The sequence below is a fragment of the Mustela nigripes genome, chromosome 18, assembly GCF_022355385.1.
Source record: "Mustela nigripes isolate SB6536 chromosome 18, MUSNIG.SB6536, whole genome shotgun sequence".
NCBI lineage: Eukaryota > Metazoa > Chordata > Mammalia > Carnivora > Mustelidae > Mustela > Mustela nigripes.
In genome coordinates this window covers 15,910,250-15,929,255 of record NC_081574.1, presented here as the reverse complement: position 1 = coordinate 15,929,255, position 19,006 = coordinate 15,910,250, and the positions used below count along the sequence as shown (strand labels likewise).

Genomic DNA, 19,006 nt, shown 5'->3' with positions numbered 1-19,006 from the left:
ATCCATCTACTCCCTCACATGCTGTGTTACCATAAGAAATGAGTCAGGAATGTAAGGGAGAAATGATCAGTGAGAGGCAAGGTGACTCTAGCATCGTGTTTGTTCTGTCACTCCCTGATCAATGACGACATTAATTCCAGTCCCAATGCACTTGTTAATTTCAGACATCTATAAATAGGCCAAGATTCTCTTTTCTTACAACCAGAAATGTATCTGAAAATAATTTATTACACATTTGTATGATGATAGATAAAATTTCATTTTGGATTAATAAAAAAAGAGATTGATAAAATGTAAGTATCTGAAATAAAAAAAGAAATTATGGTGATTTGAGATATGAAAGTGAGCCCAAGGATACAAGTCACTATAGAGGAAAACCATGGGGAGAGGGAATGAAAGAAACTGGCTCCAGAGCCTGACCTCTGATCGATAATTTTTTCTTGACATTCCCTATTCCATTTTCTATATGGCCATCAGATAGGGACACATGCCCTGAAGGAAAACAAAGCAGGGCAAGAGGACAGAGGGGACAGAACCTGTACTTTAGACAGAGGGGTTGGAAAGGCTTTATGGCAAAGGTGGCATCTGAGCAAAGGTCACACTGTGATCAAACAAGAAAGCGGCTGCTGAAACCATCCCTCTAGTAGATGAACACTTTCACCTGCAAAACCATATGCAATATACTTTATGTTTATATTCAGGTTTAAAAATCAGTAAGTTTGGGCTACGTTTGAATAGACTGAGTTTGAGCATGAAAACTAGTAAAACCTAATTGGCTCAAGAAATAGCCACTGACATTCCACGAAGAGGCCGGTGACTTAAGTACTTTTTTAAAAAAGATGAAAGAAAGTACAGCGACTCGGACCATCTGAACCTCAGTCAAACTGGCATATTGTACCAAAGATGGCTTTGTTCTTTTCTAGAGAAGGGAGTGATATCTATTAGTGCTAGGATTTTGATGGATCAATAACAGAGTGAGATGCAAAATACATGTCAAGACACAATGTCACAAAATGGCATGTTCCTAGATAATATCCTCTCCCATTGTTAAGTAGTGTGTGAATACATGCACTGATTATGTGTGTGTCTGTGTATAATTGACAAAAGATGGATGATAAACACAGATCAGATTCTTCTGAGCAAAGCCTAAAGAACCTTTATTGGAATGCTTCCAGTAAAGAAGGTTGGTGAATTTGACTTGTATTCTCTTTGCAAATCAAGTGTTCAAAATTAAGTTGTTTATTTGTTTGCGTTTCTCTCAGACAGGCTCACGTTTCACTGTCAGACAAACAGATACAGAGTATAATACTTATTCTTCCATTTTTCAAGTGATAAATGGTATGCTGAGGCTTTGAAGTTCAAGTTCCATCAAGATGCCACTTGGAATCTTTTTCTTGCCGTCAGAGTTGTCCTCTGAAAAGACTTGGATGGATACTGAGAACCTGAAACACCAACCAAAAAATAACTCTTTAAAAAATGCTAATAAGTCCCAGCTCTCAAAAGGATTCTATGCAGATGATATTTTTTAAAAAGAAAAAAATGTGTTTTCATGTCACTTTTACATAAACCAGGAAATATGCAAAAACTGCCATTTTGGGTCCTGAAAGGAAAGAAGGGGCCTCTCCCTCCACTAAGCCTGGGTGCTGGCCCTGTGTCCTCCTGGAGCTGGTGGGTTTGCTAGAACCTTCTACCTAGAGGTGGATGCCTAAGGCCCAGGAATTTGAGTGGGGAGCTCTGGCAGCCCTACCACTTCATGGGGGCAGAAACAATGTCAGCTGCCTTAAGAGATCCTTCCCACTGTCGGGGATACCCCACAGCTTCTCCTTTTCTCTCTCTCTTTTTTTTTTTCTGCCAGAGAACAAATGTCGATAATAGCTCCCGCTATTAGCTTTCTGACCTGGAAACAAAGGACAAGAAAGTGATTACATGCTTGCTTGTCGGAAGAAAACAAAATAAATGCTTAGAAATAGAGGAATATGTCTCTTACGTACCCTCAGTTATTCTTATAGAAATGAAAAAGGCTTCTGACCATCAATAACGATAGTCACCAAATTAACGATAAGAGAATATACTGACAGGAATGGGGGAAAGTGAAGTGTGCAGATTTAAAACGAGCCCGCTGCGGTCAACATCTCCAGAACCTGATTCATCAAGATTCCATGAGCTCTCTCCCTCAGCAGCAGTCTCCAGGCCATCCTTGGAGTCAATCTCTCTCTCTCTCTCTCTCTCTCTCTCACGTACCACGTGATGCTCACGCTGGGTGGCACAGTGCATGGCTCCTCTGGGAAGCCTCTCTGTCCGTTTACCCATCTGCATATCCAGCTGCCTCCCCTCTCTCGTGGTCCTTTCCATTTCCCCACTACACTGAGTGGTCCTTGAGGCACAGACCAAAACATCCTTGGTGTTTGAATGCCAACACTTGGCAGAGAACTTGGCACAGAGTGAGCCACTTGGCACATTGTTTATTTATTAATAAACATGCTTTGATGCCTACTTTCCTCCAACCATCTACAAGGCAGAGCAGTAACTGATAACAGAGCAGGGCTGCCCTTTAGAGAAGGAACTACAGTCCCTGACAGTGAGAGCGAACGCTGCTGGGAAACGTACAAAGAAAAGCAACAGGAGGGCACAGTGGCCTAGGGCTATTTGCATAGGAGAAAAATTGTAAAAGGGCTTAAGAATCTTGGACAGCAAGCACTAGACTACAGAACTATGGAAGGGCTGGTATAAACAGTGATAAAATTGCTGTGTTGTCTCAGTGCTTCTGTTTTACTAGATTTATTTTAAAACTATAGCATTTACGCTACAATAGCTGATTATCTTTCACATATAATGTTTGAACGAACAGTAGATACTTGGAATCTAGCTAGGTCCTTTGCACATGTTTTTTCCAAAGATGGTTTTATCCACCCAGCCTCTAATGAAAGAGGAAACAGAGGCCCAGAGAGGTTGAGACTCTCCTAAGATATCTCAACGAAGAGGATGAAAAAACAGGCATTTGATTCCAGAGTGGCTCAGTTCGTGACAGTGCTCTGGTGCCTCCTTAAAAGTGCTGGCAAAAAATTTTGAAAACTAAAACATCATTGGCCTAAATTCAGACTAGAAACTTTATCCTAAAAACAGCTACTAGGCTGAAAATGAGTCTGTAGCTGTACAGCAACCCATTATAAAATAGTTAGACTATTTGCATTAATTTTCTGAAGCATTTTTTCTCATTAGATCTTCAAAGAGAAGTAAGATTAGGTTTTCATGGAAAACATGAAAACTATTGCAGAGAGAGAGAGAGACCCCGATTTCTCATAAGACTCATGAGACAGACTTTTCCTTTTTTCTGAGAGGAGGCCTCAATTTAACGAAGAGTGTTTGGGCATTTTCCCCTTTACATCGAAAAGTAGGTAGGTGCTTAGTTTTGCATCTTTGCTCTTTGTAGAGACTTCTGTGTCTGCATGTAGAGGACAAACGTTTGGTATTTCCTCCTACGTGTCAAAATAGTCCTCTTAAGGTAGATAATCCCTAATTTCTCTTTCCAACACTTGAAACCTCACATATGACATCATTTTATTTATATGTGGAGAAAACTGACCTGTGAAGAAACTCTGACCTGTCCACGTGTGACCAGCAAACTCCATTAGGGTCAGTGAACCTTTTCGAGGAGTATCTAACTGTTGGAAAAAAAACAAAAGGAGGGATGAGTTTTATTATTTCAGATATTTATAAAAATATTTTATATTTAAAAATATTTTAAAAAATATTTTTAAAAATCAGGCAACCTACCCGAAATGTGTGGGTCGTGCTGGGTCTCGAAAAGTGTTCTATCGTCAGAGATCTTTCTCGAAAAGGCAATCGCTCTAAACTGTCAGGTATCGCACTTAGCACACGGTTTTGTGGGTGCCTCCCTCTGTACTGAATAAAGGATAGTATGTTCTGGTTTAAGGTAAATGCAATCCTTAAAAAATACAAAAGAAGATCCCTGTGCTCATTGCCTTGCTAATTCAAAACTTTTTTTTTTTTTAAGATTTTATTTATTTATTTGACAGACAGAGATTGCAAGCAGGCAGAGAGGCAGGCAGGGCGGTGGAGAGGGGGAAGCAGTCTTCCTGCCGAGCAGAGAGCCCGATGCAGGGCTCGATGCGGGGCTTGATTCCAGGACTCTGGGATCATAACCTGAGCCGAAGGCAGAGGCTTTAACCCACTGAGCCACCCAGGCACCCCACTAATTTGCTAATTCGCTAAATTCTTATTTAAAGACTATGAAGTATAAGGTCCATCAAGCATGAATATCAATATATATTTTAATTATGTAATTTTGTTATGTAACTTGAGAAAATGGTAGTGTCCTCATAGATAAACATGGATTCAAAAGCTTAGCCACCTAAAATCCTTACTGTTAAATTAAAATAGCCATATAATTTGGCATTTGTGAAGCAACAGACGTTTTTATTAATGCAATGCTTGCATCCTTCTATTAAGACTTTACTCTAAGGGGCGCCTGGGTGGCTTAGTGGGTTAAAGCCTCTGCTTTCAGCTCAGGTCATGATCTCAGGGTCCTGGGATCGAGCCCCACATCGGGCTCTCTGCTCAGCAGGGAGTCTGCTTCCCTCTCTCTCTCTGCCTACTTGTGATCTCTCTCTGTAAAATAAATAAATAAAAATAAAAAAAAAAAGGACTTTACTCTAAGCAACAACAAGCTAAAGATGACATGTCAACCCTTTGCAACTCCTGCCTCTCTAGGAATCGGTTCGATTGCTGTACTCGAGGAGGCAAAGGAATGCAAGAGGAAATGTCTGTCACATGTTCTCTCTAGGCCTTTATGCTCCCACAACCGGAGCCCTTCTGTGTTTTGTGAAATAGAGACAAGTTACTTGTATGGGAATAAAGTGAGGACTCATCGTACACCTGGGGGGAAATGTGGCTGTTCATACCAGCCACCCCAGACCTGCCCAGCCCGTTGGCCATGGTGTGGCACGTGGAGCATGGGTGCACTTGGGAGAATGAGGGCTGGTCAAAATGGCACAGGTGTTTTCCTGAGGTCTTACTTTATGCAGGCAGAATTTACCACCTATGAAGTCATTTCACCCTTACAACAATTCTTGGAGGAAGGAAACACGATGGCCCTTTAACAGGTGAGAAAATTAAGTCCCAGGGAAAATAATGTCTACAAGTCATGCAGCGTTTGCCTGGCAGGGTTCAAACACAGATCTCCCTGTCTGCTGACCTGACTTTCATGCTCTTTCTTCCCTCTACCATCCTGACTATCAGATGTTCTGTGACACCTGGACCTTCTGACTTAGTTCAAATCATGTCTGTATTTTCACTAAACAGTGAATTAACCCTCCCGCCCCCTGTCCCTTGTCGCACGGCAGTTACTTTCAGGAAGCAAATCATGGAGACATTTGATGGCACTGAGTTCATTGGGAAGGGCCAAAATTATATTTCGCTTGTTTGTCTGTTTTCCCATAGACAATCTAAATGGTGCACATAGATAGAAAAAGAGTTGTCTTACAGAAACAGGGCGAGATCCAGGAATCACCATATTCTGCTCCCCGGTCTCGGCACCTACTGGGGGTAACCTGCTCCAGGTGGAAACCGGTGGGGAGGACACTCGCTCCATGCCAGTTTGCCTGTGAACACAACAATACATGACTGAGCAGTGGGTTCTGGACAGAGGGGGGCAAGTCCCCACCCTGAACCTCCTCATCTGAACTACTAATCACAGCTGCCTTCCAAAAGAAATGCTCACATAGAATGAGCAGAGTATCAGCCAGACCAGTGCGGAGAGGCGACTGACCACCAGCTCTAGTCACCTCCTCCTTGGTTAGCAGTGATGTCAACCTGTATTTCCTGAGTGCTCGGCTGTCCCAGCCCCTTGCAGAACATAAGTTCCTCCCCCTAAAGAGCTTACAGGTTCCTGAAAACATGATGAAAACCCACGAAGTAATTAGAGAACAATTTAATCAGTTTATGTAATAAAAGGCCATAGTGAATGATTCTAAATGTACGTACTGTAGAAATTTAGGGCATGGATGATCAATTAAGTATAAAATCAGTACTATAAAACCTACATAAGGTCATTAAAAGGAGAGGCAGGGGCGCCTGAGTGGCTCAGTGGGTTAAAGCCTCGGCCTTCGGCTCAGGTCGTGATCCCAGGGTCCTGGGATCGAGACCCGCATCGGGCTCTCTGCTCAGCAGAGAGCCTGCTTCCTCCTCTCTCTCTCTCTCTCTGCCTGCCCCTCTGCCTACTTGTGATCTCTCTCTGTCAAATAAATAAAATCTTTAAAAAAAAAATAAAAGGAGAGGCAAAATATGTTTTTCCTTTTAATTTTTTTTTCATTTATTTGAGAGAGAGAGAGAGAGAGCATGAGCTGGGGGAGAGGCAGAAGGAGAAGCAGGCTCCCCTTGGAGCAGGGAACCCGATGCGGGACTCGATCTATCCCAGGACCCAAGGATCATGACCTGAGCTGAAAGCAGTTGCCTAACCGACGGAGCCACCCAGGTGCTCCAAGAATATGTCCTTTGATGAGAAAACTAATAATTGTGACAATGTCAGTTATCCCCACATTTTTAATAGATTTAAGGCCTGAGGTTCAATGTGATACTTTTCATTTTTGAATTTGACAACCAGAACATAAAGTTTGTCAGGAAATGTTAATAAAAGAGTAATGATGATAGACTTTCCCTACCAGATATTGACATTGAAACATTATCTAGTTCATGCATAAGAATAGAGATGGATATTCTAGGAAAAGATTCTAATTCATTTATTCCTTAATAATAAAGTTATGAAAGGGGTTGGGCAAGATGGCAGAGAAGTAGGAGACCCTGTTTCAACCGGTCCCCTGACTTGAGCTAAATATCTATCAGAACACTCTGAACACCCATGAAACCAGCCTGAGATGTAGGATTATATACTTCTGGATCTCTATGGTGGCAGAAGACACTAGTGGAGAGGTAAAGCAGAGTGGGAATGCTTAGACTGATATCAGAGGACAAACAGAAGGGGGAGCGAGTCACCAGAACTGACCCACTGGAAAGTAATACCCCAATATGAAAGTGCCCTCTGCTTGGGAACCAGCATTAACGTGGAGTCTGGTTAAAAGCACTCAAAAAGAACAAAGAGTTTTAAGAGGCAATTGGTGGAATTCGGTGGCCACAGGCATGGACCTAACCCTACAGCCCAGAGCGGTCACAGCCAGCACGCACCCATGTCTGAGAGAGCCAGGCAGGGCTCCCAGTTGGTGGTCCCTGAGTCTGTGGCTTTCTGCAGCTTGCACCACCGCTGGGGCGGGGCACATCTCCACCTATGCCTGAGACAGCCTGGCACAGGCTCCTGCCAGAAATCTGCAGCAATCTGCAACCTGGGTTGCCATGGGGTCCGAGTACACCCGGCATGGGCGTGGACTCTATACAGCAGTTCCAGCAACAGCAGGCATCGGTATTGGGCTCACCTGGACCAATATCACTTTCGGTTTTAGTGGCATTGGGGTGCCACTAAAGGGGCCTTGGGAGACCACTGAGACAGTGGCTGGGAGTGCACACTGCCTGTGGGAGGCTGTGGTGTTCAGTGGAGTTTGCAAAGGGGGAGTCCATGTGTTCTGGACCACCCAGAGGGGAGCAGACTGGGTACAGACAGTTTACTTTGCACTAACCCTCAGAAAAGCTGCAAAGGGCCACCAAAGAACAAAAAGCTCCAGAGAACAAAAGCCTGAAAAACCAGTTTCCACAGAGCCCAGCCTCTTGATAGGGGGCAGGACAGCTCAGCCCAGGCAAGAGTGACTGAAAAACAATGTAGCAGGCCCCTCCCCCAGAAGACAAGCCAAAAGAACAAGAGGATAATAACCACAGGGTCCCCATAAAACTGTAAAACCCCAACATCAGAGGAAAACAATATATTAAGCCCCTTGTATTGCCCCCAAACCTGCATATTTCATAGATAAAATTTTTAAAAAATATTTGTTCTCACGATTCTTTTTATTTTTCTAACCTACTTACCATTACAACTAGATTTTAATACAACATCTAGATGTTTGTATACAACATATGCAGATGTTTATGTTTATAAACATTGTTGTTTATAAACATATTACATGATGCTTATCATGTAATATTAAATATATTAAACTTCTATCATATTACATGATGCTTATCATGTAATATGATAGAAGTTTAATATATCTAGATGTTTAATACCACATATTACATAGTAACTTTTTAACTTGAACTTTTTAAATACATATACCTGTTTCTTTTTCTTTTCTCTTTATATATATATATATATAGATAGACATAAGCTTCTAGGTAATTCTTTTCCCCTATTCAATACTACCCCTATATATAAAACAGTTGTAATTTCCCTATATATCTGGAAAGTTGAGTCGTTTAAGGAAGATAACAAGAGACGCGGAGGAAGAACTGACATAACCTTCCTTGCCCGCCCACATTGAGGGTTTTTAACCCCCCTCCCATCTTATTCTTCTGTCAGTGTTTCTGTGTATTTGTTTTTGTACTATAGAAATCTTACTTTTGGGACTCATTTTGGCTGGGTTTTTTCTTGTTTTTCTCCCTTTCTCTCTCTCTTTTTTTCCTTTTTTTCTTTCTTTTTGGTGGTGACTTCTGATTGCTCCGAAACTGTTCAAGGTTCAACTTGACTGGATCATGGTTGATATATCCAGATATACATCCCCTTAACCACCTCTCACCAACTGATTAAGAGGAGGAACATCCAACAGAGGAAAAATTCAGAGACTGTGGCCTCTGTCACAGAGTTCTGTGACATAAACAATATGTTTGAATTCAGGGTAACAATTATCTAGGTGATGACTAGGTTGGAGAAGACCATTAGTGACAACATAGAATCTCCAAGGGTGGGAGAGAGAGCTGATCTGGCAGAACCTAAAAATGCTATCAATGAGATCCAATATAATCTAAATACTCTAACAGCTAGGGTAAATGAGGCAGAAGATAGAATTAGTGATCTAGAAGACAAACTGATTGAAAAGAAGGATCAGGAGGAGGTCTGGAACAAACAGCTTGGAAGCCATGAAAACAGAATTATGGAAATAAATGACACCATTAACCATTCTAATGTCAGAGTGATTGGGATCCCTGAAGGGGTGGAAAAAGAGAGAAGACTAGAAGATATAGTAGAAAATATACTGGACAAAAATTTCCTTAATCTGGGGAATGGAACAAGTGTTCATGTCCTAGAGGCAGAGAGGACACCCCCCAAGGTCAACAAGTCTAGAAAGACCTTGAGACACTTAATTGTGAAATATATGAATCATAAAATCAGAGATGATGTCTTAAGGGCAGCTAGGGAGAAGAGATTCCTTACATACAGAGGAAGGACAATCAGAATAATGTCAGACCTGTCCACAGAAACCTGGGAAGCCAGAAAAGGCTGGAAAGACATTCAGGGCACTAAATGAGAAGAACATGCAGCCAAGAATACTTTATCTGAAGGTAAGGATGACATTCAGAATGGATGGAGAGATAAAGAGCTTCCAAGACTGGCAAGGTTTAAAAGATTATGTGACCACCAAGCTGCCACTAAAGAAATATTAAGGGAGGTTCTATAAAAGAAGAAAGAACGCAAGAATGACATAGAACAGAAATTCACAGAGACAATCTATAGAAACAAGGACTTCACAGGCAACATGATGTCAATAAAAAATGTATCTTTCAATAATCACTCTCAATGTGAATGGCCTAAATGCTCCCATAAAATGGCACAGGGTTGCAGATTGGATAAAACAACAGGGCCCATCATATGCTGTCTATAAGAGACATATTTTGAACCTAAACAAACATCAAGACTGAAAGTGAAAGGATGGAAAACCATCTTACATGTCAATGGGCCTCAAAAGAAAGCTGGGATAGCAATTCTCATATCAGATAATTTAGATTTTAAGCTGAAGAATGTAGTCAGAGATACAGAAGGACACTACATCATTATTTTTTTAAAGATAATAATTTTTTTTCAGATTTTATTTATTTGACTGACAGAGATCACAAGTAGGCAGGGAAGCAGGCAGAGAGAGAGGGGAGGAAGCAGGCTCCCTGCTGAGCAGAGAGCCCGATGTGGGGCTTGATCCCAGGACCCTGGGATCTTGACCTGAGCCGAAGGCAGAGGATTTAACCCACTGAGCCACCCAGGTGCCCCCACTACATCATTCTTAAAGGGTCTATCCACCAAGAAGATCTAACAATTATAAATATTTATGCCCCCAACATGGGAGCAGCCAACTAATAGCCAACTGTTAAACAAAATAGAGTCATACTGATATGAATACATTAACTGGAAGGGATCTTAACATGCCACTCTCAGCAATAGACAGCTCGCCTCAGCAGAAAATCAGCAACGAAACAAGAGCTTTGAATAACACATTGGACCAGATGGACCTTATAGACATATACAGAACATTCCACCCTAAAACAACAGAATACTCATTCTTCTCAAGTGCACATAAAACTTTCTCCAGAATAGACCACATACTTGATCACAATTCAGGGCTCAACTTACACCAAAGGACTGAGATTATTCCCTGCATATTCTTAGACCACAATGCTTTGAAACTGGAACTCAACCACAAGAAAAAGTTTGGAAGGAATTCAAACACTTGGAAGCTAAAGACCATCCTGCTCAAGAGTGTTTAGATTAACCAGGAAATCAAAGAAGAACTTAAACAATTCATGGAAACCAATGAGAATGAAGACACTTTAGTCCAAAATCTATTGAATATGGCAAAGGCAGTCCTAAGGGGGAAATACATAGCTGTCTAAGCCTCAATCAAAAAAAAAAAAAAAAAAGGAAAAATCCCAAATACACCAACTCTCTTTACACCTTAAAGAACTGGAAAATCAACAACAAATTAAGACAACCCCACTCACAGTAAGGGAAATAATTAAGATTAGAGCAGAGAGCAACGAGTTAGAAACTAGAGATACAATAGAACACATCAATGAAACTAGAAACTGGTTCTTTGAAAGAATTAATAATATTGATAAACCATGGGCCAAACTGAGAAGGGCCCCTTCCATAAGAAAAGGGAGAAAACCCAAATTAATAAAATTATGAATGACAGGGGAGAGATCATGACTAACAACAAGGGAATAGAAACAATCATCAGAAATTATTATCAACAACTATATGCCAATAAGTTAAGCAACCTAGAAGAAATAGATGCATTCCTGGGAAGCTATAAACTTCCAAGACTGAAACAGGAAGAAACTGGCAACCTGAATAGACCAATAACCAGTAATGAGATTGAAGCAGGAATGAAAAACCTCCCAAAAAACAAGAGTCTGGGACCTGATGGATTCCCTGGGGAATTCTACTAAACATTCAAAGAAAAAATAATACCTATTCTTCTGAAGCTGTTTCAAAAAATAGAAGGAACAGAAGGAAAACTTCTAGACTCTTTCTATGAGGCCAACATTACCTTGATCCCAAAACCAAGCAAAGACCCCATCAAAAAGGAGAATTTCAGACCAATATCCCTGATGAATATGGATGTCAAGATTCTCAAGATCCTAGCTAATAGGATCTAACAGCACATTAAAAAGATTATCCACCATGACCAGGTGGGATTTTATCCTTGAGATGCAAGGGTGGTTCAACATTTTCAAATCAATCAATGTGATAGAACAAATCAGTAAGAAGAAAGAGGAACCACATGGTCCTCTCAATTGATGCAGAAAAAGCATTTGACAAAATACAGCATCTGTTCCTGATTCAAATTCTTCGAGGTACAGGGATAGAAGGAACATTCCTCAACTTTGTAAAATCTTTGAAAAACCCACAGTGAATATCATTCCCAATGGGGAGAAACTGACAGCCTTCCCATTGAGATCAGGAACATGACAAGGATGCTCACCCTTGCCACTGTTGTTCAACATCGTACTAAAAGTCCTAGTAACAGCAATCAGCCAACAACAAGTAATAAAATGTTTCAAATTGGCAAAGAAATCAAACTCTCTCTCTTCATAGATGACATGATACTTTATATGGAAAATCCAAAAGACTCCATACCCAAACTACTAGAACTCATACAGCAATTCCGTAATGTGGCGGATACAAAATCAATGCACAGAAATCAGTCGCTTTCTTATACGCTAACAACAGAAATATAGAAAGGGAAATCAGAGAATCAATTCCATTTACTATAGCACCAAGAACCATAAGATACCTTGGAATAAACCTAACCAAAGAGGTAAAGGATCTGTACTCGAGGAGCTACAGAACACTCATGAAAGAAATTGAAGAAGACACAAAAAGATGGAAGACCATCCCATGCTCATGGATCAGAAGAATAAACATTATTAAAATGTCTCTACTGCCCAGAGCAATCTATACTTTCAGTGCCATCCTGATAAAAATTCCATCAGCATTTTTCAAAGTACTGGAACAAACAATCCTAAAATTTGTATGGAACCAGAAAAGACCCGGAATTGCCAAGGAAATGTTGAAAAAGAAAAAAACAAAGCTGGGTGCATCAAGTTGCCTGATTTCAAGCTATATTACAAAACTGTGATCACTAAGACAGCATGGTACTGGCACAAAAACAGACACATAGATCAATGGTACAGAATAGAGAGCCCTGATATGGATCCTCAACTCTATGGTCAACTAATCTTTGACAAAGCAGGAAAAACTGCCCTGTGGAAAAAAGACAGTCTCTTCAATAAATGGTGCTGCGAAAATTGGACAGCTATGTATAGAAGAATGAAACTCAACCATTCTCTTATACCATACACAAAGATAAATTCGAAATGGATGAAAGACATGAGGCAGTAATCTATCAAAATCCTAAAGAAGAACATAGGCAGTAACTTCTTTGACATTGGCCACAGCAACTTCTTTCAAGACATGTCTCCTGGAGTGCCTAGGTGGCTCAGTGGGTTAAGGCCTCTGCCTTCGGCTCAGGTCGTGATCCCAGGGTTCTGGGATTGAGCCCCATGTTGGGCTCTCTGGTCAGCGGGGAGCCTGCCTTCTCTGTCTGTCTCTCTCTCTGCCTGCCTCTCTGCCTACTTGTGATCTCTGCCTGTCAAAATAAATAAATAAAATCTTAAAAAAAAAAAAAAGACATGTCTCTAAAGGCAAAGGAAATAAAAGCAAAAATGAACTTTTGGGATTTCATCAAGATAAAAACCTTCTGCACAGCAAAGGAAACAGTCAACAAAACAAAGAAGCAGCCCATGAAATGGGAGAAGATATTTGCAAATGACACTACAGACAAAGGGCTGATATCCAAGATCTATAAAGAACTCAAACTCAACACCCAAAAAACAGATAATCATGTCAAAAAATGGGCAGAAGACATGAACAGACACTTCTCCAGAGAAGAAACACAAATGGCTAACAGATACATAAAAAAATGTTGATCATCATTAGCCATTAGGGAAATTCAAATCAAAATCACATTGAGATACCACCTTATACCAGTTAGAATGGCCAAAAATAAAGAGGACAGGAAACAACGTGTGTTGGAGAGGATGTGGAGGAATGGGAACCCTTACACTGTTGGCGGGAATGCAAGTTGGTACAGCCACTTTGGAAAACAGTGTAGAGATTCCTTAAGAAAATAAAAATAGGGGTCCCTGGGAGGTTCAGTGGGTTAAAGCCTCTGTCTTTGGCTCAGGGCATGATCCCAGGATCCTGGGATTGAGCCCCACATAGGGCTCTCTGCTCCACAGGGAGCCTGCTTCCCCTCCTCTCTCTGTCTGCCTCTCTGCCTACTTGTGATCTCTTTCTCTGTCTGTCAAATAAATGAATAAAATATTAAAAAAAAAGAAAATAAAAATAGAGCTACTCTATGACCCTGCAATTGCACTACTGGGTATTTACTCCAAAGATACTGACGTAGTGAAAATATGGCTATATGTATCCCAATGTTCATAGTAGCAATGGCCACATTCACCAAACTGCGGAAAGAGCCAAGATGCCCTTCAACAGACAAATGGATAAAGAAGATAATGGTCCATATATATATATGATGGAATATTACGCAGACATCAGAAAGGATGAATACCCAGTTTTTGTATTAACATGGATGGGACTGGAGGAGATTATGCTGAGTGAAATAAGTCAAGCAGAGAAAGTCAATTATCATATGGTTTCACTTATCTGTGGAGTGTAAGGAATAACATGGAGAACATTAGGAGAAGGAAAGGAAAAGTGAGTTGGGGTAAATCAGAGGGGGAGACAAAGCATGAGAGACTGTCGGCTCTGAGAAACAAATTGAGGGTTTTGGAGGGGACGGGGGAGGGGGATGGGTGAGGCTGGTGGTGGGTATTAAGGAGGGCACATATTGCATGGAGCACTGGGTGTGACGCATAAACAATGAATCTTGGAACACTGAAAAAATAAAATAAAAAAATTGTAAACAACAACAAAAAAATAAATAAAGTTATGAGAATTTGAGAAGTTATGAACCTTTGATCTCTGATGTTTTAAAATACATATACTATCCATTGTTTAGAAGCTGCAAGGAAAGAGTCTGGTGTCCTGTCAGTGGGATTATAAATTGTGAGAACCATTCTGGGAAGAGCTTTGGAAAAATATTTCAAGAGTCTTAAAAATACCTGTAACCTTTGACCTGGTAGCTTTACTTCTGGATCTATACCACCAGGACACAATTTAAAGTCTTCCTTCTTAAGATTTATATAAAATGATATTGTACACCTGAAACTAATATTACACTAACTGGAATTTAATAAAAACTTAAGAAAGGATTTATATAAAATGATGTCCAGGGACACGTGGGTGACTCAATGCCTAAGTGTCTGCCTTTGGCTCAGGTTGTCATCCTGGGATTCCTTGGATCGAATCCCACATTGGGCTCCTTGCTCAGCGAGGAGTCTGCTTCTTCTCTGCCTGCTGCTCCCCCTTTTTGTACACTCTCTCTGACAAATAAATCAAATCTTTAAAAAAAAAAATGTTTGCTGTAAATTATGATAGTGAAAATACAGAAGGAATGAAAAGTTTCCATAGTGGGAAATACTTAATAGATTATCACATACCATCTTTTATTTTCTAGCCATTAAAATCATGCTTTGAGAAATATTTAACATAGAAAATATGAATAAAATTAAATGAAAAAATCATATGAAAAAGTGCCACAGTAGTATGATAATGTGGTATTAGGAAAAAAATAAGGGAAAGAAAAGAAATATGACCATAGATAAAATTGGTAGTAAACTTAGCAAGTTAACATTTTTATATTTCTATGTGTTGGCCATACAGGGGATCTTTGATACTTAGTCATATTTCTGGTATTGTTCTAATGTTCCACAGAGAACTTTTTGTACTTTGATAGTTAAAAAACTTATTTTAATAAAAGTGAAAGGCAGAGCATGAACAGAATCCCGGAAGTCAGAACATGCATAGCTGGTCTGTTTGTGGCTCAGAAAGGTAGTAAGGCTTCCCCCAGTCAGGGTGGGTGAGGAGAAATAACGGGAAGATATAGTTATGTAGAGTCAAAGATGGTGACATTGTCCCCAAGGAGCAAACATGGGTTGTTGTTGGGACCAAAAATAACCCTTATTCTTTTTGTGCATAAAACATAGATATAAAGAACAGTACATAGACTGTCCAGTATGTTTGTGGCATTAAAATTCCACAAGTGGGGTAGAAATTAGGAAAACCAGTCTTAAAGGGCTCCTTGGTATGGCGATATTAAAAAAAATTTTTTTTTTAAAGTTGAAAAACACAGGTCTACAGTTAGGAATGGGGCAGAACATGAAGGGAACAGACAGCTGGAGGCATCTGACTTATTTCAATAGAAAACAGAAAAGGTTTGAGATGAAAGCTTGACAAGGAGCCCAGCTGGGCTGGGGGAAGGAGAAGAGGGCCAGCGAGGTGCTAATGACACTGGTTGCAGGGGTCAGGGTCCCAGGTGGCCACAGTGAGAAGGTGAGAGTTCTTGGAAGAACTGCCAGAGCAAACAACTTTGGAAAACCTGACTATCCCAAATAACAATGGAAATATCAGCTCCAGATGGTGAAAGGAACAGTGACCCATCAAAAAACCAAACATGGCCTGGCATTGTGGAATGCATCCTGAAAAACCCAGTTGCTGGTTAAGTCCTGGAGGCTGTTCATGCCTTCCACCCCTGCAGAGAGGGGGGGGCGGGTGGCCCCAGGGCCCCAGGGCCCCAGGGTATGGTCTCCAAAGCTGGGCAGCACCGTGGGGAGTCCCAGCTCTGTCTTTCCCTGGTGGGATCATCTTTGGTGAGTTATGCAACTTCTTTCAGCCTCTGTCTCCTTACCTTGGACCTGGGATACTATGAGGATCAACTCAAACGATTTGTGGCAGGGAATAAATAAGATAATAAATGTGACTCCCTTAGCCGGTGCTGGTAACCGGATGCACCCAATAAACACTAACCCTTGTTAGTGAGAAAGCTGGTGTGCTCTCTTGTAATTCTGCAAAAAACGAGGGGACAAATTGCTTTCTAACAAGGCAATGCTCTGAAGTTGATCCCGAAGGTCAAAAGCTTTTTTGAAACTCCCCATGTGGGGCAAAACACAGCCTTAGAGAGAGATAAAAACTAACAGTTATGCTACTTCTGAAACCAATATCACACTACATGTTAACTAACTAGAATTTAAATAAAAATTCGAAACAAAAAACTAATAGTTACATACCTCCCTTTTATTAGTATAGCATTTTATGCACATTAATTGTTTTGAACCTCATAATGAGAAAGAATGAATTATGTAATTTGAAAGCATTAGCTAACTATTCCTTTTACAAGTGAGGCCACTGAATACCAATTAAAGATGGCCTCACCAGTACAGCTGCATTTTGCTGCCTGGCTGTGGGTACAGCTGGGATACAATACCTGACTTTATGTTCTAGCATACAGCCAACTCAACTACCAAAACGCAGCTCACGGGAAATATCCAAATTCACAAACTATTTAGGAAGTGGCCACATAAAAGCTGACAGAGGATGCTTTGTGCGTATGAGTCCATAAGCCCTAACTGGTGAGCCTCTCCATCCTCTGTGACATCTGGTTTACCAGGAGAGAGACAGGACTTACAGTTTTGTTCCCCTGAGAACTTCATCGCTGTACACATTGGGGGTTTTCATCCTCTGTGAGTCTGCAGTAAGAGAAGGCAGCCTCGTGTAGGCGGGTGTTTTCCTTTCAGAAGTGTGGAGCACTCGAGCATCCGAGGTTCGGCCCAGGCGGTGCCGTGTCAAAGAAAGGGCACCGGGCCCTGCACCCAACAATCTGTCCTCTTGCTCATTCCTGCGGGGTGGAAGTCAAGCTGACTCAGCAATTGCTGCCACCAATTGCTGACTCAGATGTCAGCATTAGAAGAACTTGTGTCCATGACCAGGCATCATCTAGAACAGTGCCTGGCTCAATAAACATCGGTTGAATGAATGGACAAACTATCATTTCCAATTCAATTTCTGTTTCAATGAAGAATCTTCCACAGGGGGAAAGAAGTCTAAGGTTCTCACTGATTGTAATCCTACAGTAGAGCCCACAAGGTTAAGAACTCACAGCTCTCTTCCCCTTATCTATCTGGCCTAGCCTAACGGTGATCATTTTGTGGTTGATATTAGAATGGTGTGTCTTCATTCTCACGTGTGGCTTTCTTCTTCCCTAATGGGCTCAGGTACACCTAGAGCATATGGGGTTAACCAGGATGCTCCATATCCCACAAGCTCTGTAGTCTTCAGGGCTCAGGGGTATCCAGTCTACAGAAGAGGCAGGTAATGATTTCTTATACGTACTGTGTTCTAGGTCTCTGCTGCAATGGCTTTGCTTGAATTGTCATCACACCACTCAAATCACTATAAAAATTGTTGGAGAAGCGATGAATCTGAGAAAAGTAAAAACAGTACAAATTAAAAAATAAGCACCCAGTGCTATTGTGATTATTGGTGCCTGTCAGGAATTAGCAGGAAAAAAAATGACACACTCCAAACTGGCTAATTTGAGGGAAAAAATGGAACACGTATGATATTTTATAAAGATGTGGGAAAAGAAATTAACAAGGACTGGCTTAATTCCCTCAGGCAATATAACTACATAACAGTAGAGACATATTACCACAAGCAGACCTAGAAGGCCAAAAGTAAGGGAGAAGTTTCTGGAATCTGGATAGCGTAACTGGTGGGGAAAATGCCACCAATTGCTGTGACCTGGCCAAGAGGCCAGGAATAAACAGCGTCCCGCATTCTCCTCCCCTGCTCTGAGCTCTGAAAGCTGCAGGGCAAGGGAGCCCTCCCTACAGCTTGCATGCACCAGCCTCCAGAGACACCGGGGGAAGAAGGTAGAGGGAGAATCTGGAGAGGCAAAGAAAGGCTACCCCAGCTCCTAACTGGGCTGTTGCTTCGGACCTCTTCTCTTACCCCAGCCTTCATAGCTGGCTCTATGTAGTTGCCTTGGGGGCTGCACAGAAGCCTGGAAAAAACCCAAACACCAGATCTCCAAGGCTTACATTTGAATTTCAGTTCTAACTGCTTCCTGTTAGGTGGTCTTGGAAAGATGACTTTGTTCCTGGAGTCTTAATTCCCTAATCTTTAGGTTGAGGATAAGGACACATACTTCGTATGAGAATTAAATTAGATAACACTGGTGGAAGCATGAAGTGAGGGTAAATAATCATGATTTCCCTATCTGGCCCCATGATATGGCCAACTGGGGTGGAAAACAACATTTAGATTCAGGGAAACGGGATTTCTGAAACTAGAATCATATTCTAGTTGGAAAATAGATATAGCAACCACAATCACATTTCCCCCATGATGAATGTTAGAAAAAATGTTAAAGGAATAAAGTAAGACCTGTTGTAATTACTGCTAGAATGCTTTGACTATTTCAAAACAGGCTCTAATAATATTTCATTTTTACTTCCACCTTTGTTGTCCATTCTTTTTCTCTTAACATTGATCCAAACGAAAACAACAAATTAACTATAAAAAAAAAATCTTCAAAACCCATCCATTAGCATGGTAAATTCTTTTCCACCCCCTCACTTTAAATCTGGA

The 19,006-nt window shown here is 41.0% G+C and overlaps 1 protein-coding gene across 2 annotated transcripts in view; it reads right to left on the bottom strand.

Annotated features, from left to right (window-relative positions):
- Positions 1–1,130: 1,130 nt before the first annotated feature.
- The window catches only part of FAM149A (family with sequence similarity 149 member A), a 68,551-nt gene continuing 50,675 nt past the window's right edge, over positions 1,131–19,006 (bottom strand). For both annotated transcript variants that reach the window (XM_059384131.1, XM_059384132.1), the window contains exons 9-14: positions 17,747–17,835; positions 17,043–17,252; positions 5,504–5,621; positions 3,775–3,903; positions 3,584–3,662; positions 1,131–1,442 (exon numbers count right to left, since the gene is read on the bottom strand). In XM_059384131.1, the coding sequence (XP_059240114.1) occupies positions 1,369–1,442; positions 3,584–3,662; positions 3,775–3,903; positions 5,504–5,621; positions 17,043–17,252; positions 17,747–17,835 (699 nt within the window). In that variant the 3' untranslated portion in view covers positions 1,131–1,368. The remainder of the gene's footprint in view (positions 1,443–3,583; positions 3,663–3,774; positions 3,904–5,503; positions 5,622–17,042; positions 17,253–17,746; positions 17,836–19,006) is intronic.